The following is a 15,270-nucleotide window of genomic DNA, read 5'->3' as shown; positions in this document are numbered from 1 at the left end:
CCCCCCCCCCCCCCCCTTCAAAAATAGTCCTCAGCCTGTCTCCTCCTCTTCCTCTTATTTCTCACCTCCGCCTCAATCGCCACACCTTTCTTCCGTGATTACGCGACTCATATCGCGATAACCAGGGCGCGACTTTTGTTCGCGTTGTCGTCGTCTTGTTCTCATCTACACACCTGCACGTCTGCACATACTTCAAGTATACTTACGATCCAAACGATATACCTGCCCACTTTATCCACAAGGTGGTCGGCTTCGCGCGGCCACTCAAGACACAGACCAACGCAAGGTACCCGAATCCGACCTGGCAACCTACATACCGCTACGACCACCCACCGCCTTCATCAACGATACACGCCGGCCAAACCCCCCACCTCTCGAAGCCCAAGATCGCATCTTGATAACGACAAAAAATATTCTGCGACGCTCTTGTCACCTTTCGACTATTTATATCGCGGCTTTTATTGGGGAGGTCAATGGTGACCGTCCATCCTGACGCGCGCAAAGTCTGAGCCTTGTTGCGCCCGAGATACGTCCTGTCGCATCACCTCGAGCCAGCCCTGGTACTTCGGTTTCATCTTATCTCTGCGCCGCCTTGCAAGGCATGAACGTCGGCAGCCTCAGCTCGGGCAGGTCCAGCCCGCGAATGTCGTCGGCCCAGAACCAGCCGCTCTCTTCGAGCCATACGAGTCCCTTCCTGAATAACGCGACGGTGAAGCATGCGATGGATGCCCCGGTCTTTGTCCCGCAAGGGCAGCAATATCGCGCCGCGCCGAACGGATCCCAAGCAGCGTACCAACAACTACAAATGTCCTCCATGACCGCGTTCGATCGCGACGGCGCGTCAAACCCTGGCCAGCAGGGCGCATCTACGCTGTTGTCGTCGACCTCGGCCATTCTCATCCGCAAGCTACCGCTCAAAACAACCGAAGATTCGCTGCGCTCCATGGTCGTATGGTCAAAGGAGTTCACCGAGGCAGAGGTTCTCCCAATAGAAAAATCAGAGGATGCGGGATTCAGATCTGCGATCCTACATTTCAAATCTCCTGCAGGTGCGCATGAGGCGCAGCGACTCCTCAACGGCAAGCCGAATATTTCCAACGACGCGCAGATGGTCGTCGAGATATTCCCAAGCAGTCCACCCATGCCGAGGAAATACACCGTGGATGGCGCATCAAACTCGACGTTTAACGGAGGTCCTGCAAGCAATACATCTTCAGCTTCATCAGCAGGGCCAACACCGCGCCAGTCATCCAGGTTCAACGATACGTTTCAGACTATGGAAAGAATATCGCCGACAAACACTACCCTTTATGGGAGCAACGAACTACCAAATCCCGATTCAGGTACGCATTATCAGAGTCTCTTCTCACCGCAGTCTCCTATCGGCAATCATTTGAGCGAGCGAACGCATATCAGTGGCAAGACACTGATAAACAACGACACCATGGACGATGATGAGACGGGTGAGCTTCTGAAAGACCCAGTCGCTTACGCAGAGAACGGAGCTGCATCAGCTCAACCGCGGCGTGCAACAATCCCACAGTTACCAATTTCGAGAATGAACAGCTTGTCGTTAAACACGAATCACATTACCCCGGCACCTTCAGCACCCAACTACACGGCATCGACGCACATGCCATCCATGCAACCCCAGACGGCTACCATGTCACCTACTATGATGAGTAACGGCGCGCCACCGATTCCGTACCAGCTTGGAAATCAGCACTATCCAAGGCATAGCTTCCCACCTGTGAATCCAGCAGATCAAAACCCTCCATGCAATACCCTCTATGTCGGCAATCTCCCAATAGACACTTCGGAGGACGAACTCAAGGCTATGTTCTCAAAGCAGCGCGGCTACAAGCGGTTGTGCTTTAGGACAAAGCAAAATGGGCCCATGTGTTTCGTCGAGTTCGAAGACGTATCATTTGCCACCAAGGCTCTACATGAGCTCTATGGACACCCGTTGCACAACAGCGTCAAAGGAGGCATTCGATTGAGCTTTTCCAAGAACCCTCTCGGCGTCAGATCTGGCCAAGGTTCGGGCCCACCAGGCCCTCCTGCACCTCCCGGCATCATGCAAAACATGAATGGCATGAATGGCATGATGAACAACAACATCTCTGGGCCTGGTTTCAGCACGGCAAACGGACCCCCACCAGGCCTTGCGGCACCTCCGGGTCTTGGGCCGAGTAGGGTTCAATACGGTTCTATCATGAATCCCATGGCTGTGACAAACGGCCACTACGGAGTAGCATACGGTGGCGGTGCAGGGAATGGGTGGAATGGCCCTCCTTACAATGGCCCCATGGCTGCTGCCATGAGCCAGGCGGCGACAACAAACGGCGCAAATAATGGCTTCCCTCCAGCCTACATGATGGGAAGATAGATGGCAAGAAGCAGCGTGGTCCTGCTGACACGGCGTTTGGGTTCGTTTTTAATGTGGATTTGGCGGCACAATTAATAAAGCAATCTGGTGTTTATGGGCTCGGGAAGTGCAGGACCTCATCCCCTACCATCCTCCTACACTGGCATGCAATAATGCGGATTTATCTGGTCGCATTTACACTTGGTGCATCTTTCATAGCGTGGCGCTTTTCGAATCATGATGTCACATACGCATCTACAACAACGGAGCGCACAATATCGGCAGACACACATTAGCACAAGGTTCTGTGGGACGATACAATTTTTATGGGGGCATGGGATTGCATGGCTAGCAAAGGAGTTCAATTTTCTTTTCTCCGATTTTGGTGTTCTGTCCTTTTCGAAACAAATTCTTCGTTTCTTGCTCTCATTTTTAGGGATGGCGCAGCAGGTGAGGGACGGTGTCAACATAATTACCTTTTGTTTCTGCTTTTTATTTTTGCAAACTTTTGAAATCGTCTGTACGATCTGGGCGCATCATGTGGGATTTGCATGTTGGGCGCATGGACAGGCAGGCATACCTTTTTATTCCCCTCCTCCCTGGGGAGACACGGCTAGCTTCTTGCGCTGGGAGCATATGTATGTTAAACGGAAGTGGCTGTGTGTTGAAAGCTACTCAGTCCCTTTTTATTTGCTGCAGTCTTGTCTTGTTTTGGGTTTGGCCGGAGAATCCGAGGGGTGCTCGGATTCACGGCGTCTACTTTGATTTTTTGTTTTCGATCATTTTAGAGTCCGGATGCCCACATAGCTAGGGAGTGTGCTCAGTTGATTCGGAATACCTACATATAGATTTTTGTTGTTGCTCCATGGCATACTTCTGTTCGGTTTCGATTGCAGGTTCACATCATCACATCATTTGTTGGTACGCTTTTTCCGCGACTATTAAGTCTACCTGGTGATACCTCTTGAGAAAGTCGCACATGGTCGGGCACGCGCACTGGTAGCATAACACATGCAATATCATATCTGGCACCAGGCAGAGTGCCGCAAATACAAGCAGTGACGCATTAGCCGAGGCATATAGATAACACTGTGCTTTATTCGCCAGGAGACAAGACTGTAGAGATCATATCCCTGTACATATAATTATGATCTAGATCCATCAAATCGCGCTCCTGAGATTTTGTCTATTCCAGACTCCTTCAGGCTCGCACCAACTATCTAAGGGCCGCGCGGATCATCCCCCTTCCCCTGCCCCTCGCCCCCCTCCTCGAGCCATACCCGCTCCACGCTCACAAAATCGTGCACCGAGGACCGTCCTTCCGGCGCAGCAGGTGCCGGCGCGTCTTCTCCTTCTTTGGCACCTCGGGTTCGTATTCCGGCTCCTGCGTCACGTCGTTGCCCTTGCGGATGATCTGCCGGCAGAGATCGATGAAGACCTCATCGACATTCGCTGTATGCATGAGATTCCGCACGTGGTGACTGCCTTCACGGATGGCATGGACGGGGTAGGGACGCAAACTCACCTCGTCGCCTCGCCGAGGTCTCGTAATACGGCGCATCGCCCCAGCTCTGGCTCAGCGCGAACGCCTTGGACCGACTCACCATGCGGTCGCCCTCGAGGTCGGATTTATTCCCCACAATGACGATGGGCACGTGCTCGTCGTCCTTGATGCGGATGATCTGCTCGCGCAGCTCGGAGAGCTCCTCGAGACTGCTGCGGCTGGTGATGGAGAAGACGAGGAGGAAGCCCTGGCCCGTCTTCATGTACAGTTCCCTAGGAGCGGAATTAGGTTTCTGGAATCACGGGGGGGGTGGCGGCGGAGAGACTGGTCCTACCTCATTGCGGCTAGGTGGGAGGGTCAGCAAGAGAGGATCGCGTGATCGAGGTCTCTAAGTGGACTTACTGAACTGTTCAGTTCCTGCGGTGTCGAGACTGTGAGGCGTGAGTTGGGGGCTCTTGGGGGCCTGGTCAGGGGGTTGGGGGATCCGTACATCTCTAGCATGCATTGCCTCCCCTGTGGACAGCGATGTTAGTTGGGAAACGAAGACATTGATAGGGAGGGCTTACATCGACTTGGATCTGCTTCCTGTACGAATCCTCGATGGTGGGATCATAGCTCTCTATCCACACATTTTGGACAAACTGTGCTATATTGGGTGTCAGATACTCGTTTACGCTGCTGGGATTCAGTGTCATGTAGACAAAGTACCAGTAAGGCAACTCTTGCCCACGCCACCTTGTGCCTCGTTAGCTTCAGCTGCTCTTCAGGTCCGTGTTGGGGGGGGTCATACCTGCGCCCAGAACGACGATATGATAGTCCCTCCTGTTGCTATAATATGCGGTCAGAAACAGCACGTCCCCGGCGGTGTCAAGGCGTCAAACCTCTGGTACCTGTTGGACATGATCAAGGAGTAGTCCGATTGAGCCAATTGGCTCTGTACCTCTGCGTTTTGCCTCCCGTGATAGCCTTCTCTAAGGGTCTAGTTGTGGCTCCACAGCCCTATCTCTCAGCCCCTCTCTACTTATGTGAGTATGGAATAGGGAGTGGATGGCCCCAGCAGCGGTCTCCCCTCTTGGCAGAGAATCTAGGTCACGTCACGTGAAAATGGCTCGGGCGAATTTTCTTGTGCGTGGGAAATTTCCCGACGGACGGAAGTTTTGGGGCCCTGCAAAATTGCGAAAAGGAAGGTAGATTGGGGCGCGAAATTCTAGCAGATAACGGGCGCTGTGTCTGTCGTGTAGCTTCGTACCTGCGTCGGAAGGAGCTCGGTGAGGGAGCGCGTAACCTTTTGCAGTGTCAGCACAGTGGCTATCAATGGCTAGTAATAGCTGACAACAGAACTGGAGATTGCGGGGCGGTCGTGTTTTGCTGCGAGCCTTTCACATATTAATATTGGGGGGAAAGGTTTGAATAGGGTTTGTGGAGACCAAACCCATATATGATGGTTCTCTCCACCAGACTACGGCTGTACGGGAAGATCCCATGCATATGTATTGCATGACAGACTCTGTCGCTTTGGACTGGCCCTCCTTGGCACGTAGACAAGTTGAGGGGTTCCTTTTTCTTTCCCACACTAAAACTACAAGAAGCGGTTGTTGGCATATGACACGATCGACATCTTTATTTCGATAATCCGGGCATGTATTGTCATAACTGCTATGTATAGGGGTCCTAGGGAGCTACCGCGGTGTAGTCGGGATGGCGGGGCACAGAGGTATCTTATTCTTATTATTTCAGTCTGCAACGTCACTTTATTTTCCTAAAATATACAAATTGATACCCATAACACCGATTACTGCGAGTTGAAACGTCAATAATCCTCGTCTACCTGTAAAGGGCTCGTCCCGGTGAGCCCGACTGTTATGGTGGGTGTGCATCGGGCGCTCTGCATGGTCGTTAATTCGCCCTTGCAGGTGCTGTCGTGCTGCATCTCTCAAAGCTCAAAATAGACATCTCTGGGCGGCTGCTCTATACGGGTCCTCTATGCCATCTCTATGGGATAATCATATGTCTGGCTTAGATAGAAATGGTAAATTCACTAGTTGATGAGAGAGTGGATGAATTTCACCGGTGGTCAATAACCGGCAATTTAAATATATTATAATTCGCATAATTTTCCCTCATAGCTTTCCGTTGGGATTGTCAAGCTCCACAACCTGATCAATCCCAGGATACTCTGGAATTGACAGGTCATATTTCTTCGCAATACCTGGGCTGACGAATCTTCTGACTGTCAGCTACGATTCTCGAAGTCCCAGAAATGTGCTCAACCACTCACCTGCCTCCCAAGAAATGCCTTCCCTTGAACCACTTCGTCAGCGGCTTTGGAGCCGTTAAACTGACAAGTGAGGTAGGATTAAAATCCTTTCCTGGTCCCGAACTTGGAGGACCTGATTCAATGTTCCATGAGGATGGGGCATCAACAGAAGTTACTTCTACCCTGGACTTTGCCAAAGCCTCTATAACAGGACCGAATGGGTCTCTCACTTCGCCAGTAAAACTGAACCCTATTTTTGCGGCCAATGAGATGTCAAGCCTTGATAACTTCATGGTATTACATACCAAAGATCGCATCGACCACATGATCTGTCTCTTCAATAGCAGAGTGGAAGTCATCTACAAAGGGAATGTTTAGGGCTTTCAACTGAGTAGATAGACGCTGTCGAGGAGCATGTTAGCATTTGTCCAAATCACCAGAAGGCAACGCAGATTGAGCACGGAGAGACGTGGCGAAACATTAAACTAAGCAATATGGGTAAACCGGCCCATGGAAGCTCTTTCTTTCCGTGGAATGGGAATGAGTAGCTTGGGACTGGGGGCATTCTGAGATAGAGAGATACTCAAACCTACCTGATACAGGTCGTTCTTGCTTTGCTTGGGATAATATATTGTCGGTTTATAGCCATAGTGCCAAAGATGCCGGGCTGCGACCAAGCCATCTCCGCCTTCGTATTCATATCAGTATCTTCTACTCTCTGGGTGACTTAATTGGAGGAGGCCTATCACCATTGTTACCAGGGCCGCATGCAACCAAGATGCGGCGACCTCTGCTCGGAGGATGAAGACGGTAGACTGGTACAAGTTAGAAGACTGAGCAGCCTTGTGGGACCAACGGCCCAAGATTCCCGTCGCACATACCAGCTTGTGATACTGACAAGCCTGCCAGTTCCATCAGCTGATCGATGGAAAAGGCACCGACAGTCATCAGGTCTTGATCGAGAGCAGCGGCGCTCTTGGCGCTTAGAGTCTTCATCCTGTAAGCCTCAATCTTGAAGATTGGTATATACCAGAAAAATGACAGTATCTCACCTTCAAAGCCATTTCTGAGGGTGGAATATAATGGATATATTGCGCGGAACCCACTAAGTACGGGAAGGTGAGAATTAAAATGTAGCTTAAACAAAGCCACTTGTAAAGTGCCTCGAAAGAACAATATCTTCGGTCAAAAACAATAAACAGGTCAGTAACCATGCGTCAACCTAGCTCTTATAATTATTCAATCGCACCAGATACCGTCAAATCTGATGTCATGATACCGCCCAGAAACCCAACCCATGCTTACATAATCCATCAGTTGCAAAGTGCCAAAACGAGGGTCGGCGATATAATTTCCCGATGAACCGCCAACCGCCAAAAGTTGTCGCATCGCGTTTCCGAGATTTCGAACGACCACCTCACAGCCCCGACCATTGTCAATCCGCACATCATGGTTGTCAAGATACGCCTAGCACGATTTGGGAAGCGGAAGGCCCCATTCTACAACATTGTGGTGGCGCAAGCGAGGTTTGTCGGTCTGGAGCGTACCTGAGGGGGAACGAAGACTAATTGATCGTGCTCTAGAACCGCTAGAAACAGCAAGCCGCTCGAGGTGCTCGGTATGTGAAGGATTGATGGCTGGGGAGGAGCAGGTCACTAACAATTAGCAGGCACATATGACCCGATACCAAAGAAGCCAGAGGATGGCGAGGGAAGGCCGTTTAAGGACATTCGGTTGGACTCCGTGAGGGCGAGATACTGGCTCGGAGTTGGCGCACAGCCGTCGGATCCAGCTTGGAGACTGCTTTCTATGGTGAGAGCTCATTTTGGATAACGACTGAATCACACAGAGGCTGACTTATATCTAGGTTGGGCTTATGGAGCCGAAATTCCGGGGAAACCAGAGCGCCAAACCGGCTACGGGCGAACCAGGGAAGGCAGTGTAGTGATGTTCACTCGGGCAGTGCATAGCGTGGCGTTTTGTCAGATTAGGGGGCTCGAGGCATCTGTATTTGCAGTCCAAGATGACTGTTGTGTTATCGACCTCTATGTAATTTTATGTACAATCTTATGATTCCCATCCATATATCATGCCTCGTGAAACCCCAATGACAAACTCTATCTAACCGATCTGTTTAGAACCCCAAACAAACGCCAACCCCAACACAATGCTGTCGCTAGACTATCCCCCAACTTAGCATAAACCCAAGCTCAATTCAACGCGCTATCAAGAAATAAGTATTAGTAATTAGGCAAGTCGCCATGACAATGAAACCGTAAATGACCAAACCCAATGCCAAATAGCGAATAATGGCTTCCTTGTGAGAAGCCTTCCTGACTGCGCCACTCTCCTCAAAGAGTCCGTTCGTGGCCGAAGCACTATCCTCGTCATCCTTTGCAAGTCTCTGGTGGTGAATGGAATCAGGCGAAGAAATTTTGTAGTAAAAGATGCCGGGGAGGATAAAGCTGATGCTGGTACTGCCAGTCGCACCCACGTAAGCAAGGACGGTGTCTAATGACGACACAGACATAGCTACAATATAGCTGAGGACAACAATCACGGTCGTGATGGCAGCAAACTTGACGTCGCCAATGACCTCAGCACGGCCAGAGTGGCCAGTAGACCCTGGAAGTAGCGGTGCAGCCCTCGAAGGTGATACGCTTGTTTCTCTCGACTTTGTCCATCTGGCTGGACGCCATTTAAGCACGGCAACAACAGATGCCCTGCAGGGATGGACTTGAAGTGGGAATGAAAATATGACGAGGACGACTATCGCAGCCTTTGCAATCGTAGAGGCAACATTAGGGACGTCTGGGAAATGTCAGCAAAGCACAAAGTTAAAGAAAGCATATATCATACACATCCCGACAATATTGCCGCCCACACCACTGCCAAACGACAGATACCCGGTGATTGCGACTAGGATGTAAGTAGAACAAGCAGACCCGATACTCGCGCCGATGACGGTCTTGATACTGCAAACGTTTATTAGCATTTGCAGATGAGCAAATTGGCATCTATAAAAAAAACTCACGTGCGAGGGGAGTTGTCCTTAATCTCGTTGACAATGGAGAACATCTGTTTATTGTTAGGCCGCATGTCAGAAGCGCTCAATCGGGAAGACTCACATTTTGGTGGCACGTATAGGCGAAGACAATCACAGGCAGACTGCTGAGCGCGGCGATCGCACTTTCCCACTGCACAACGCGGATTGGTCCTCGATCTGCCATAGTGTCTCCCTTTGCAAAGTGATACACGACCAGGATGACCAGATATCCAATGGAGATGAGAGCAACAACGCTCGTATACTTCAGTGAATCCAGGCGTCGGAGGAAAGATAGAGGTATCACGACCAGCCTGATATCAGTTAGTAGCGATTGCAAGATTTGAGTCTTCAGGGATAGGCAGGTGGGGGTATTTACATAAAGACTGTTATCCAAAAATGGCGATCAACCAAAAATGGTACGTTTGCCGCAGATGGATTGAATCCTTCAACGACTCCGGGCATCAAGTCTCCAATGATGATGAGGTAGCTGACTCCAACACCAAAGCACTTTATGGCTATTGCGCCGTCGAAAATAACTGCCGCACTTGGATATGTCATCTGAGAGAGGGCGAAGAATGATGCATGGCCTCGTTCAAGGTAGCGTGCACATCGAGATTGTAGGTAAAGGCCGAATGAAGCAGTAATTGCCGACCATATGATGACGATTGTTCCAAGGAGGATACCCATATGGGCCATCGCGAGGGGCATTGCCAAAGTTCCAGCGCCGATAACTTGTAAAAATCAGTAAGGGCCTTTGGGCGACGGACATGATGGCAACATACTCGTATTTACCAAGTTGATATTGCTGCTCATCCACGACGCCTGGCCTGAAAAAGCCGCATCTTTGTATGTCCTTTTAGGCCGCTGCCTGAATAGTTGGTGATATCAGCAGCTGTTGCTCACAAGACCACCACCCATAGTGTGCATGCTTACCGTCTCCCCCCTCCAACCTCAGGGCCGTCCATGGGGTTCAGGGCGTCGGACGTATTGATGGTGGAATAGGCGGCCATTGCATCAATCACGATATCCCTTGACGAGCGTGGAGGAATATCTTGTCGCCGGAGTCGAAAGTCTGACGATTTATGTGGTCGCTGTTATCGTGGGTGGCGTGACAATCTGGGATGTCGACGAGGTTTGGTACAAATACTGGTTTAGTGTCGGTGTTTGAAGGGTAGGAACAGACGCATTACATGCGCCGTGACAACCAAATGCCTTGGTTGCTGAAGAGAGCGATAACTGTATAATTATGAAGAATGGTTTGCGTTCTGTCTGGGGAGAGGTTATTCTTCGCTCGAGATTGGGCCAAGTATGTAGGCTCAGTGCTAGCGCCGACCCCAAGACTCCAAGGTCATGATTCCCAATGTGGTCCGTTTGACAATATGCTCAGCCTTGTCATTTCCTTGGCGCGTTGGTTATCGGGGAAATGGTCAGTGCATATCTAACAATTGTCCTCCAGCAACTGCTCGGAGTATAATAAACCGATAGAACCCAAATGCAATACCAATGGATCACGATGCGGATGATACAGCTAGGCTGACTCTTGATCTCCTGGAGGCCCGGCTACGCCAGGCTGAGTATACAATCTACGGACATCTCGATGGCAATGCCAACAGCCGCAAGCGGAAGTCAGTGGCAGAGCGGCTTCACGAGCTAGAGAAGGGTCTGGACGTGATCACTGCGAAGTCCAAGGTTGCTCAGGACCTATTGAAGCTTCGTGAGTTTATGCCCCGAAGGTGGTAGTTGGCGACCAATGAGCTCACATTTTGCGGTTAGGTGCGCGACATCCCGATCTCTTCTACAGCCCCGATAGCGAGGTCCCGCCATCTCTGCTTGACCTACCCTCCAAATCAGCCATCGTCCTCTCCTCGGCAGCCTCATTCCCGCTGACCGCCTCGAGCCTGACGTCGATACGCGATACCCCTATACCTGAGGCCGAGCGGTCCGCCAAGATCATCGCGACAAGACCTCAAGTCTCGGAGCTCGAGGCACTCCAGGCCGCGCAGACGAAGACTATTGCGTCGCTGAAGGAGCGCACAGCCGCCGTCCTCCAGCGGTGGTACTCTGTGGACATCTTACAATCCGGCGAGCACTGGGCAGAGATAGAGGGCAGGATTGACACCATGGAGCAAGGCGTACGCCGAGCAGAAATCGCGCGGCAGGAGGAGGAAGCTACTGGATGAGACAGACAACGGCGGCTGAGGTGTGAGTGAGAGGAATAGGGAGATACAAGATGCAGCTTCGAGTCAGAGACTCCGAGGGCGAGCAGCAGATTTATGATGAGTTACGATTATAATAGTACAATATGATGTACGGATCAGGGTATTCAGTGAAGAAGGCAGAAGACCGTTTTGACCGTTGACCGACCCTTTGAACCTTCACCTGACTGGGCTGTGGCTAATCTAATATGATATGGCAATTAGCGGAGGCCAGGAGGAGAGGAGAGGAGAGGAGAGGAGAGTGCTGGAGTGGCTGGAGTATGTAAGTAAGGATTCTGAAACGAAGGAGGAGTAACGGATGGAGCGTGTCCCATGCAAGCGAACCAAAGAAGTGAAAGAAAGGGCGACGCGATGGACGGAGGAGGCAGGCGGGGCGATAATATACAATTTCTCAAACACTCCTGGCGCATCCACCAGCCATCCACCAGCCACGACGACCGCGTATACGTACGTGTGTACTGTACCTGTACCATGCCATGCACACCAACCCACTTCCCATCCACTCCCGTCGACTTCCATCCAGTCCCATCCAGTCCCATTCACCCTTCTTCTTCCAGTCCCATTCATCCTCCGCCAAACTCCCCCACTGCCCCATCCCATCCCACCGCATCCATCCACCTATAGTACCACCCAACGGCTATCCATCTCCCATCCCACTCCCACCCATCCCATCCCACACATATTTTTCGTATACTGCCCAGTACCAAATACTCCTTTCACGCGCCACAGTAATAAAATGCTACCTCCTATACGCCTACTATACACATACACTTACAGTAGTACTTCAGGCACACTCCTTGTATTTAATCTCAGCCCTGCTTGTACCTGACACCCTCCGAGCACCCCCCTGTGAATACTCCTCTCATCCTCTCCCATCCTCTCCCATCCTCTCCCATCCTCTCCCATCCTCTCCCATCCTTAAAACACATCCTCCTGTCCCGGCCCTGAACTAACGCGACTGCCCGCTGCACTATCCGCTGCACTGCCGCACTGCACTCTCCATCATCCCGAGTGGTGTAGGGTACTGACTTTTGTATGGTCCAGTGCTGCACACGCAAAGTATTTATTCCCGTATTACTCTCTAGAATACTACTACAATTTGCTGCTGTACCCAGCCCTGTGCTGCTTGCTTGTGCTTCCTCGTCCCTCCTCGTGCTCTTTCTCACTCTATCCCTCTCATCCTCCTGTTCTTTCTCTCCGACTCCCCAATATTCACCCATTCACCCACCACCCGGCTTCTCTTTTCATCCTTTCTTCTCCGACACACCAAAATACCCCTTTTTCTGTAGAACCATTGATTGGCTTTTGGCTTCATCCTACTGGACCGTCTTGGTCGTACTGCTAAAAACTCAATATTCCTCTGTTTCCCAAAGGTCCACTGGAGTACAGCAGCCCACAGTCCACAGCCCACAGCCCAAAGTCCTCCTCCACACCCACCCACAGCCCAGTCCACAGCCCAGTCCACAGCCCAGTCAACACGTCCAACCAGCCTATTTCGAAACGCTCCCCTTACCCAATTTCATTTTCTCCCACGTCTCACATCACCCATCGCGTCGCATACTATACACCCCATACACCATACAATTCCCCCCATCACACTCTCTTGGCCCGTCTAACAACTCGTCACAATTCAATTTGCTTCTCTTTGTCCTCTGCCTCTGCCTTTGCCTCTGCCGCTCACTACCGCCTATCGCCCATTTACCTTGGCTTATACCCACTTGCTTTGCTTTGTACTCATTGTACTTACATACATACTGGCCCTGAAAATCGCAAGTCACCAATCCTCAAATACGGATTCAAATTCTCGTACACGGACTCCTCCGTGGTGTGTGTGGTCTGTGCTGCTATCCCGAGATTGTCTCTCCCCCGTCTCGCCAACTGTCAACCCCAAACCCACCGCCAGCCACCACGACGTCGTCCTCAGCCAGCAACGTCGCCAGCTGATTCCATTCGCATTCGCATTCGCGCCTGAGAGATACCGCTAGTCGAGCTCTCCATCGCCTTCCTTTCCACGCGGTCCTTTCCTTGTCGCTCATCACCAGCCTCGTATCACGCGCGACACTCTTCCTTCAGCCTTTGACCCGTACCTATCGACGGACCCGACGACTGAATTGCGACCCGACTTCCCCACGGCATAATCTGGGAAGGGGATTCGGGATACCATCAGTGATCCGGCTTTCCTTATGCCATCTTACGGAGAGCTGCACTCCCCATCACTACGCAAAATGAACGGCAATATGGGCTCGTCGATGAGAGGGCGCTCTGGGGGAATGGGCGGGATGAGCATGGATAATGTCTTCGGCGACCCTTTCGCTCTGGCCACACTCTCCATAGCGCTGGTAAGTCTTGCCGAAACAACAGAATGCCATCTCACCAACTAACTCCCCATTAGCTGGCCTGGTTAATCGCCCTTATTGGGTCGATTGTCACCGATGTGAACGGCGACGTGCAGAGCTACGCCTGGTTCGCCGTCTTCTACATGCTTGCCTGCATTATCGGCGTCTTTGTGGTTATCGCTTCCAACACTTCTGCGACTTATAGCGTAGCAGTCGTTGGCTTCCTGGCTATTGGATTCACCTTGACAAGCTCAGCTGTCAACGGCGTTATTTTCAAATCCGTTGGGTCGATGAATGCCATGGCTGCGGGAAACATACTTCTCTGCATGGTTATCGTAAGATCTCCTTCGACGTGCACCGTTTTGCACATAATACTGACTCGCTATAGGTTGTTTGGATATTTTACTTCGGATCTACTCCATCTGCGGTATCCCGCGCCTACCTCGACTCGTTCGCTCTCCACAAAGAGCAGCCTTCTGCGAGCAGCAACCGCGGCATGTCTCACGCCTACGGAACCGGCCGACCTGATACCTCTATTTCGCGCCAGGCTCCACAGATGTACACCTCCGCGCAACTCAATGGATTCGAAACCTCGTCACCTGTCCAGTCCGGCTTCACCAACGCAGGGATGGGAACCGATAAGGGATCTATCCAGCAGCGCTTCGGCAACAGCCCCGCCCCCGTCAACTCTGGGGCCGGCGCACCGAGCCAGATTCCCGAGCAGACCGTCCCTGAGGTTGTTGCACCGACAGAATACCCCTACAGGGCGAAGGCCATCTACTCATACGAGGCGAACCCCGACGACGCCAACGAGATCAGCTTCTCGAAACACGAGATCCTGGAGGTTTCCGACGTGAGCGGAAGGTGGTGGCAAGCGAAGAAGGCCAACGGCGACACGGGCATTGCCCCTTCGAATTATCTCATTCTATTATAGTGCGATGGCGAATTTGTCAGGTTTAAGTAATGACGACTGATTATGTACTCACACCCTATCGTACGGGTATCAATTTCCTTTGTTAATGTATTCTTGCCCTCTGGCCCCGCGGCTCTGGCACGAAAGGCACGAGAGCGGGACATGTTCCTTTTAAAGTGCCAGCCTCGCCTCGTCCGTGTGCGGTCGAGGCTGCTGGGAAGTTCTGTATTAGCGGTTTATTCTAGGGAAGACATCTTGTTGGACTTGCAACTGGCGTTGGATTGATGATGGGGGAATATGGCACATACATCTGGGCTACTCGCCGTCAGGCATTCCCATCTCGTGGTGGACTCAGGAAAATGTTACATAAATACACTCACTGGTTGAAATTGAAAAGTGTAAATGACAATTATAGATATTGTTGATATGGCCCCTGATATGTCTGTGGTTGGCTTGGAGGCTGCTGGAGAGTGTGTTGTAATATTGATGTCAAGAGTGCTACGGCAGAGGTCCATTTGCAGATCGTGCCTGTATATTTAGAGGTCTGCTCGCTCTATGGGCCTACTCTATGGAGACACCCTTCAAACGCCCTTGCCATGCCCAAATCTTCCCAGCAGTTCCTTCCCATCA

At 51.4% G+C, this 15,270-nt stretch overlaps 7 protein-coding genes across 7 annotated transcripts; 4 read left to right on the top strand and 3 right to left on the bottom strand.

Moving 5' to 3' along the window:
- The first annotated feature begins 5 nt into the window (after positions 1-5).
- Positions 6-3,595, top strand: WHI3 (cell cycle RNA binding protein). Its single transcript, XM_018270049.2, has one exon. It carries the CDS (start codon positions 602-604, stop codon positions 2,387-2,389), a length of 1,788 nt encoding a protein of 595 aa, XP_018135327.2. The 5' UTR covers positions 6-601; the 3' UTR covers positions 2,390-3,595.
- Positions 3,596-3,628: 33 nt separating this feature from the next.
- On the bottom strand, positions 3,629-5,302 carry RSR1 (Ras- protein rsr1). Its single transcript, XM_018270048.2, has 9 exons — positions 4,754-5,302; positions 4,663-4,700; positions 4,581-4,607; positions 4,439-4,518; positions 4,363-4,385; positions 4,275-4,303; positions 4,207-4,216; positions 3,894-4,144; positions 3,629-3,820 (listed from the first exon to the last, which is right to left on the bottom strand). The coding sequence occupies exons 1-9, from the start codon at positions 4,771-4,773 to the stop codon at positions 3,660-3,662; spliced, it is 639 nt and encodes a 212-aa protein (XP_018135328.1). The 5' UTR covers positions 4,774-5,302; the 3' UTR covers positions 3,629-3,659.
- A 672-nt stretch (positions 5,303-5,974) lies between these two features.
- VE01_00516 (uncharacterized protein) lies at positions 5,975-7,424 on the bottom strand. Its single transcript, XM_018270047.2, has 7 exons — positions 7,182-7,424; positions 7,011-7,119; positions 6,879-6,944; positions 6,723-6,817; positions 6,435-6,531; positions 6,151-6,379; positions 5,975-6,095 (listed from the first exon to the last, which is right to left on the bottom strand). The coding sequence occupies exons 1-7, from the start codon at positions 7,341-7,343 to the stop codon at positions 5,993-5,995; spliced, it is 861 nt and encodes a 286-aa protein (XP_018135329.2). The 5' UTR covers positions 7,344-7,424; the 3' UTR covers positions 5,975-5,992.
- Positions 7,425-7,508: 84 nt separating this feature from the next.
- MRPS16 (37S ribosomal protein S16, mitochondrial) lies at positions 7,509-8,207 on the top strand. The gene is made up of 4 exons (XM_018270046.2): positions 7,509-7,655; positions 7,713-7,747; positions 7,799-7,941; positions 7,997-8,207. Exons 1-4 carry the CDS (start codon positions 7,579-7,581, stop codon positions 8,072-8,074), a joined length of 333 nt encoding a protein of 110 aa, XP_018135330.1. The 5' UTR covers positions 7,509-7,578; the 3' UTR covers positions 8,075-8,207.
- VE01_00514 (uncharacterized protein) lies at positions 8,125-10,708 on the bottom strand. The gene is made up of 7 exons (XM_018270045.2): positions 10,109-10,708; positions 9,958-10,043; positions 9,552-9,906; positions 9,258-9,486; positions 9,164-9,207; positions 8,989-9,104; positions 8,125-8,940 (listed from the first exon to the last, which is right to left on the bottom strand). The coding sequence occupies exons 1-7, from the start codon at positions 10,183-10,185 to the stop codon at positions 8,345-8,347; spliced, it is 1,503 nt and encodes a 500-aa protein (XP_018135331.1). The 5' UTR covers positions 10,186-10,708; the 3' UTR covers positions 8,125-8,344.
- On the top strand, positions 10,596-11,788 carry VE01_00513 (uncharacterized protein). Its single transcript, XM_018270044.2, has 2 exons — positions 10,596-10,889; positions 10,949-11,788. The coding sequence occupies exons 1-2, from the start codon at positions 10,679-10,681 to the stop codon at positions 11,353-11,355; spliced, it is 618 nt and encodes a 205-aa protein (XP_018135332.1). The 5' UTR covers positions 10,596-10,678; the 3' UTR covers positions 11,356-11,788.
- Positions 11,789-12,830: 1,042 nt separating this feature from the next.
- Positions 12,831-15,071, top strand: SHO1 (Transmembrane osmosensor). The gene is made up of 3 exons (XM_018270043.2): positions 12,831-13,730; positions 13,784-14,062; positions 14,116-15,071. Exons 1-3 carry the CDS (start codon positions 13,575-13,577, stop codon positions 14,659-14,661), a joined length of 981 nt encoding a protein of 326 aa, XP_018135333.2. The 5' UTR covers positions 12,831-13,574; the 3' UTR covers positions 14,662-15,071.
- Positions 15,072-15,270: the final 199 nt, after the last annotated feature.

Source organism: Pseudogymnoascus verrucosus (genome assembly GCF_001662655.1).
Source record: "Pseudogymnoascus verrucosus strain UAMH 10579 unplaced genomic scaffold scaffold_1, whole genome shotgun sequence".
Lineage (NCBI taxonomy): Eukaryota > Fungi > Ascomycota > Leotiomycetes > Thelebolales > Thelebolaceae > Pseudogymnoascus > Pseudogymnoascus verrucosus.
Note: the sequence above shows the minus strand (reverse complement) of the source record. Positions and strands in the feature narration are given on the sequence as shown.

Excerpts from the sequence above, each read along its gene's own strand:
- WHI3 (XM_018270049.2), top strand. The coding sequence starts at position 602 with ATGAACGTCGGCAGCCTCAGCTCGGGCAGGTCCAGCCCGCGAATGTCG.
- RSR1 (XM_018270048.2), bottom strand. The coding sequence starts at position 4,773 with ATGTCCAACAGGTACCAGAG. Across the intron at positions 4,519-4,580 it reads GGGCAAGAGTTGCCTTACTG|CACAGTTTGTCCAAAATGTG; the intron begins GTACTTTGTCTA and ends CACCCAATATAG. Across the intron at positions 4,386-4,438 it reads GGAAGCAGATCCAAGTCGAT|GGGAGGCAATGCATGCTAGA; the intron begins GTAAGCCCTCCC and ends CGCTGTCCACAG.
- VE01_00516 (XM_018270047.2), bottom strand. The coding sequence starts at position 7,343 with ATGGTTACTGACCTGTTTATTGTTTTTGACCGAAGATATTGTTCTTTC. Across the intron at positions 6,945-7,010 it reads CTTGTCAGTATCACAAGCTG|TCTACCGTCTTCATCCTCCG; the intron begins GTATGTGCGACG and ends AACTTGTACCAG. Across the intron at positions 6,818-6,878 it reads ATGCGGCCCTGGTAACAATG|GCGGAGATGGCTTGGTCGCA; the intron begins GTGATAGGCCTC and ends ATGAATACGAAG.
- MRPS16 (XM_018270046.2), top strand. The coding sequence starts at position 7,579 with ATGGTTGTCAAGATACGCCTAGCACGATTTGGGAAGCGGAAGGCCCCA. Across the intron at positions 7,748-7,798 it reads CAAGCCGCTCGAGGTGCTCG|GCACATATGACCCGATACCA; the intron begins GTATGTGAAGGA and ends AACAATTAGCAG. Across the intron at positions 7,942-7,996 it reads CTTGGAGACTGCTTTCTATG|GTTGGGCTTATGGAGCCGAA; the intron begins GTGAGAGCTCAT and ends ACTTATATCTAG.
- VE01_00514 (XM_018270045.2), bottom strand. The coding sequence starts at position 10,185 with ATGGCCGCCTATTCCACCATCAATACGTCCGACGCCCTGAACCCCATG. Across the intron at positions 9,208-9,257 it reads CCTATACGTGCCACCAAAAT|ATGTTCTCCATTGTCAACGA; the intron begins GTGAGTCTTCCC and ends AACAATAAACAG. Across the intron at positions 9,105-9,163 it reads AAGGACAACTCCCCTCGCAC|TATCAAGACCGTCATCGGCG; the intron begins GTGAGTTTTTTT and ends AAACGTTTGCAG.
- VE01_00513 (XM_018270044.2), top strand. The coding sequence starts at position 10,679 with ATGGATCACGATGCGGATGATACAGCTAGGCTGACTCTTGATCTCCTG. Across the intron at positions 10,890-10,948 it reads TCAGGACCTATTGAAGCTTC|GTGCGCGACATCCCGATCTC; the intron begins GTGAGTTTATGC and ends TTTTGCGGTTAG.
- SHO1 (XM_018270043.2), top strand. The coding sequence starts at position 13,575 with ATGCCATCTTACGGAGAGCTGCACTCCCCATCACTACGCAAAATGAAC. Across the intron at positions 13,731-13,783 it reads CCACACTCTCCATAGCGCTG|CTGGCCTGGTTAATCGCCCT; the intron begins GTAAGTCTTGCC and ends ACTCCCCATTAG. Across the intron at positions 14,063-14,115 it reads TACTTCTCTGCATGGTTATC|GTTGTTTGGATATTTTACTT; the intron begins GTAAGATCTCCT and ends GACTCGCTATAG.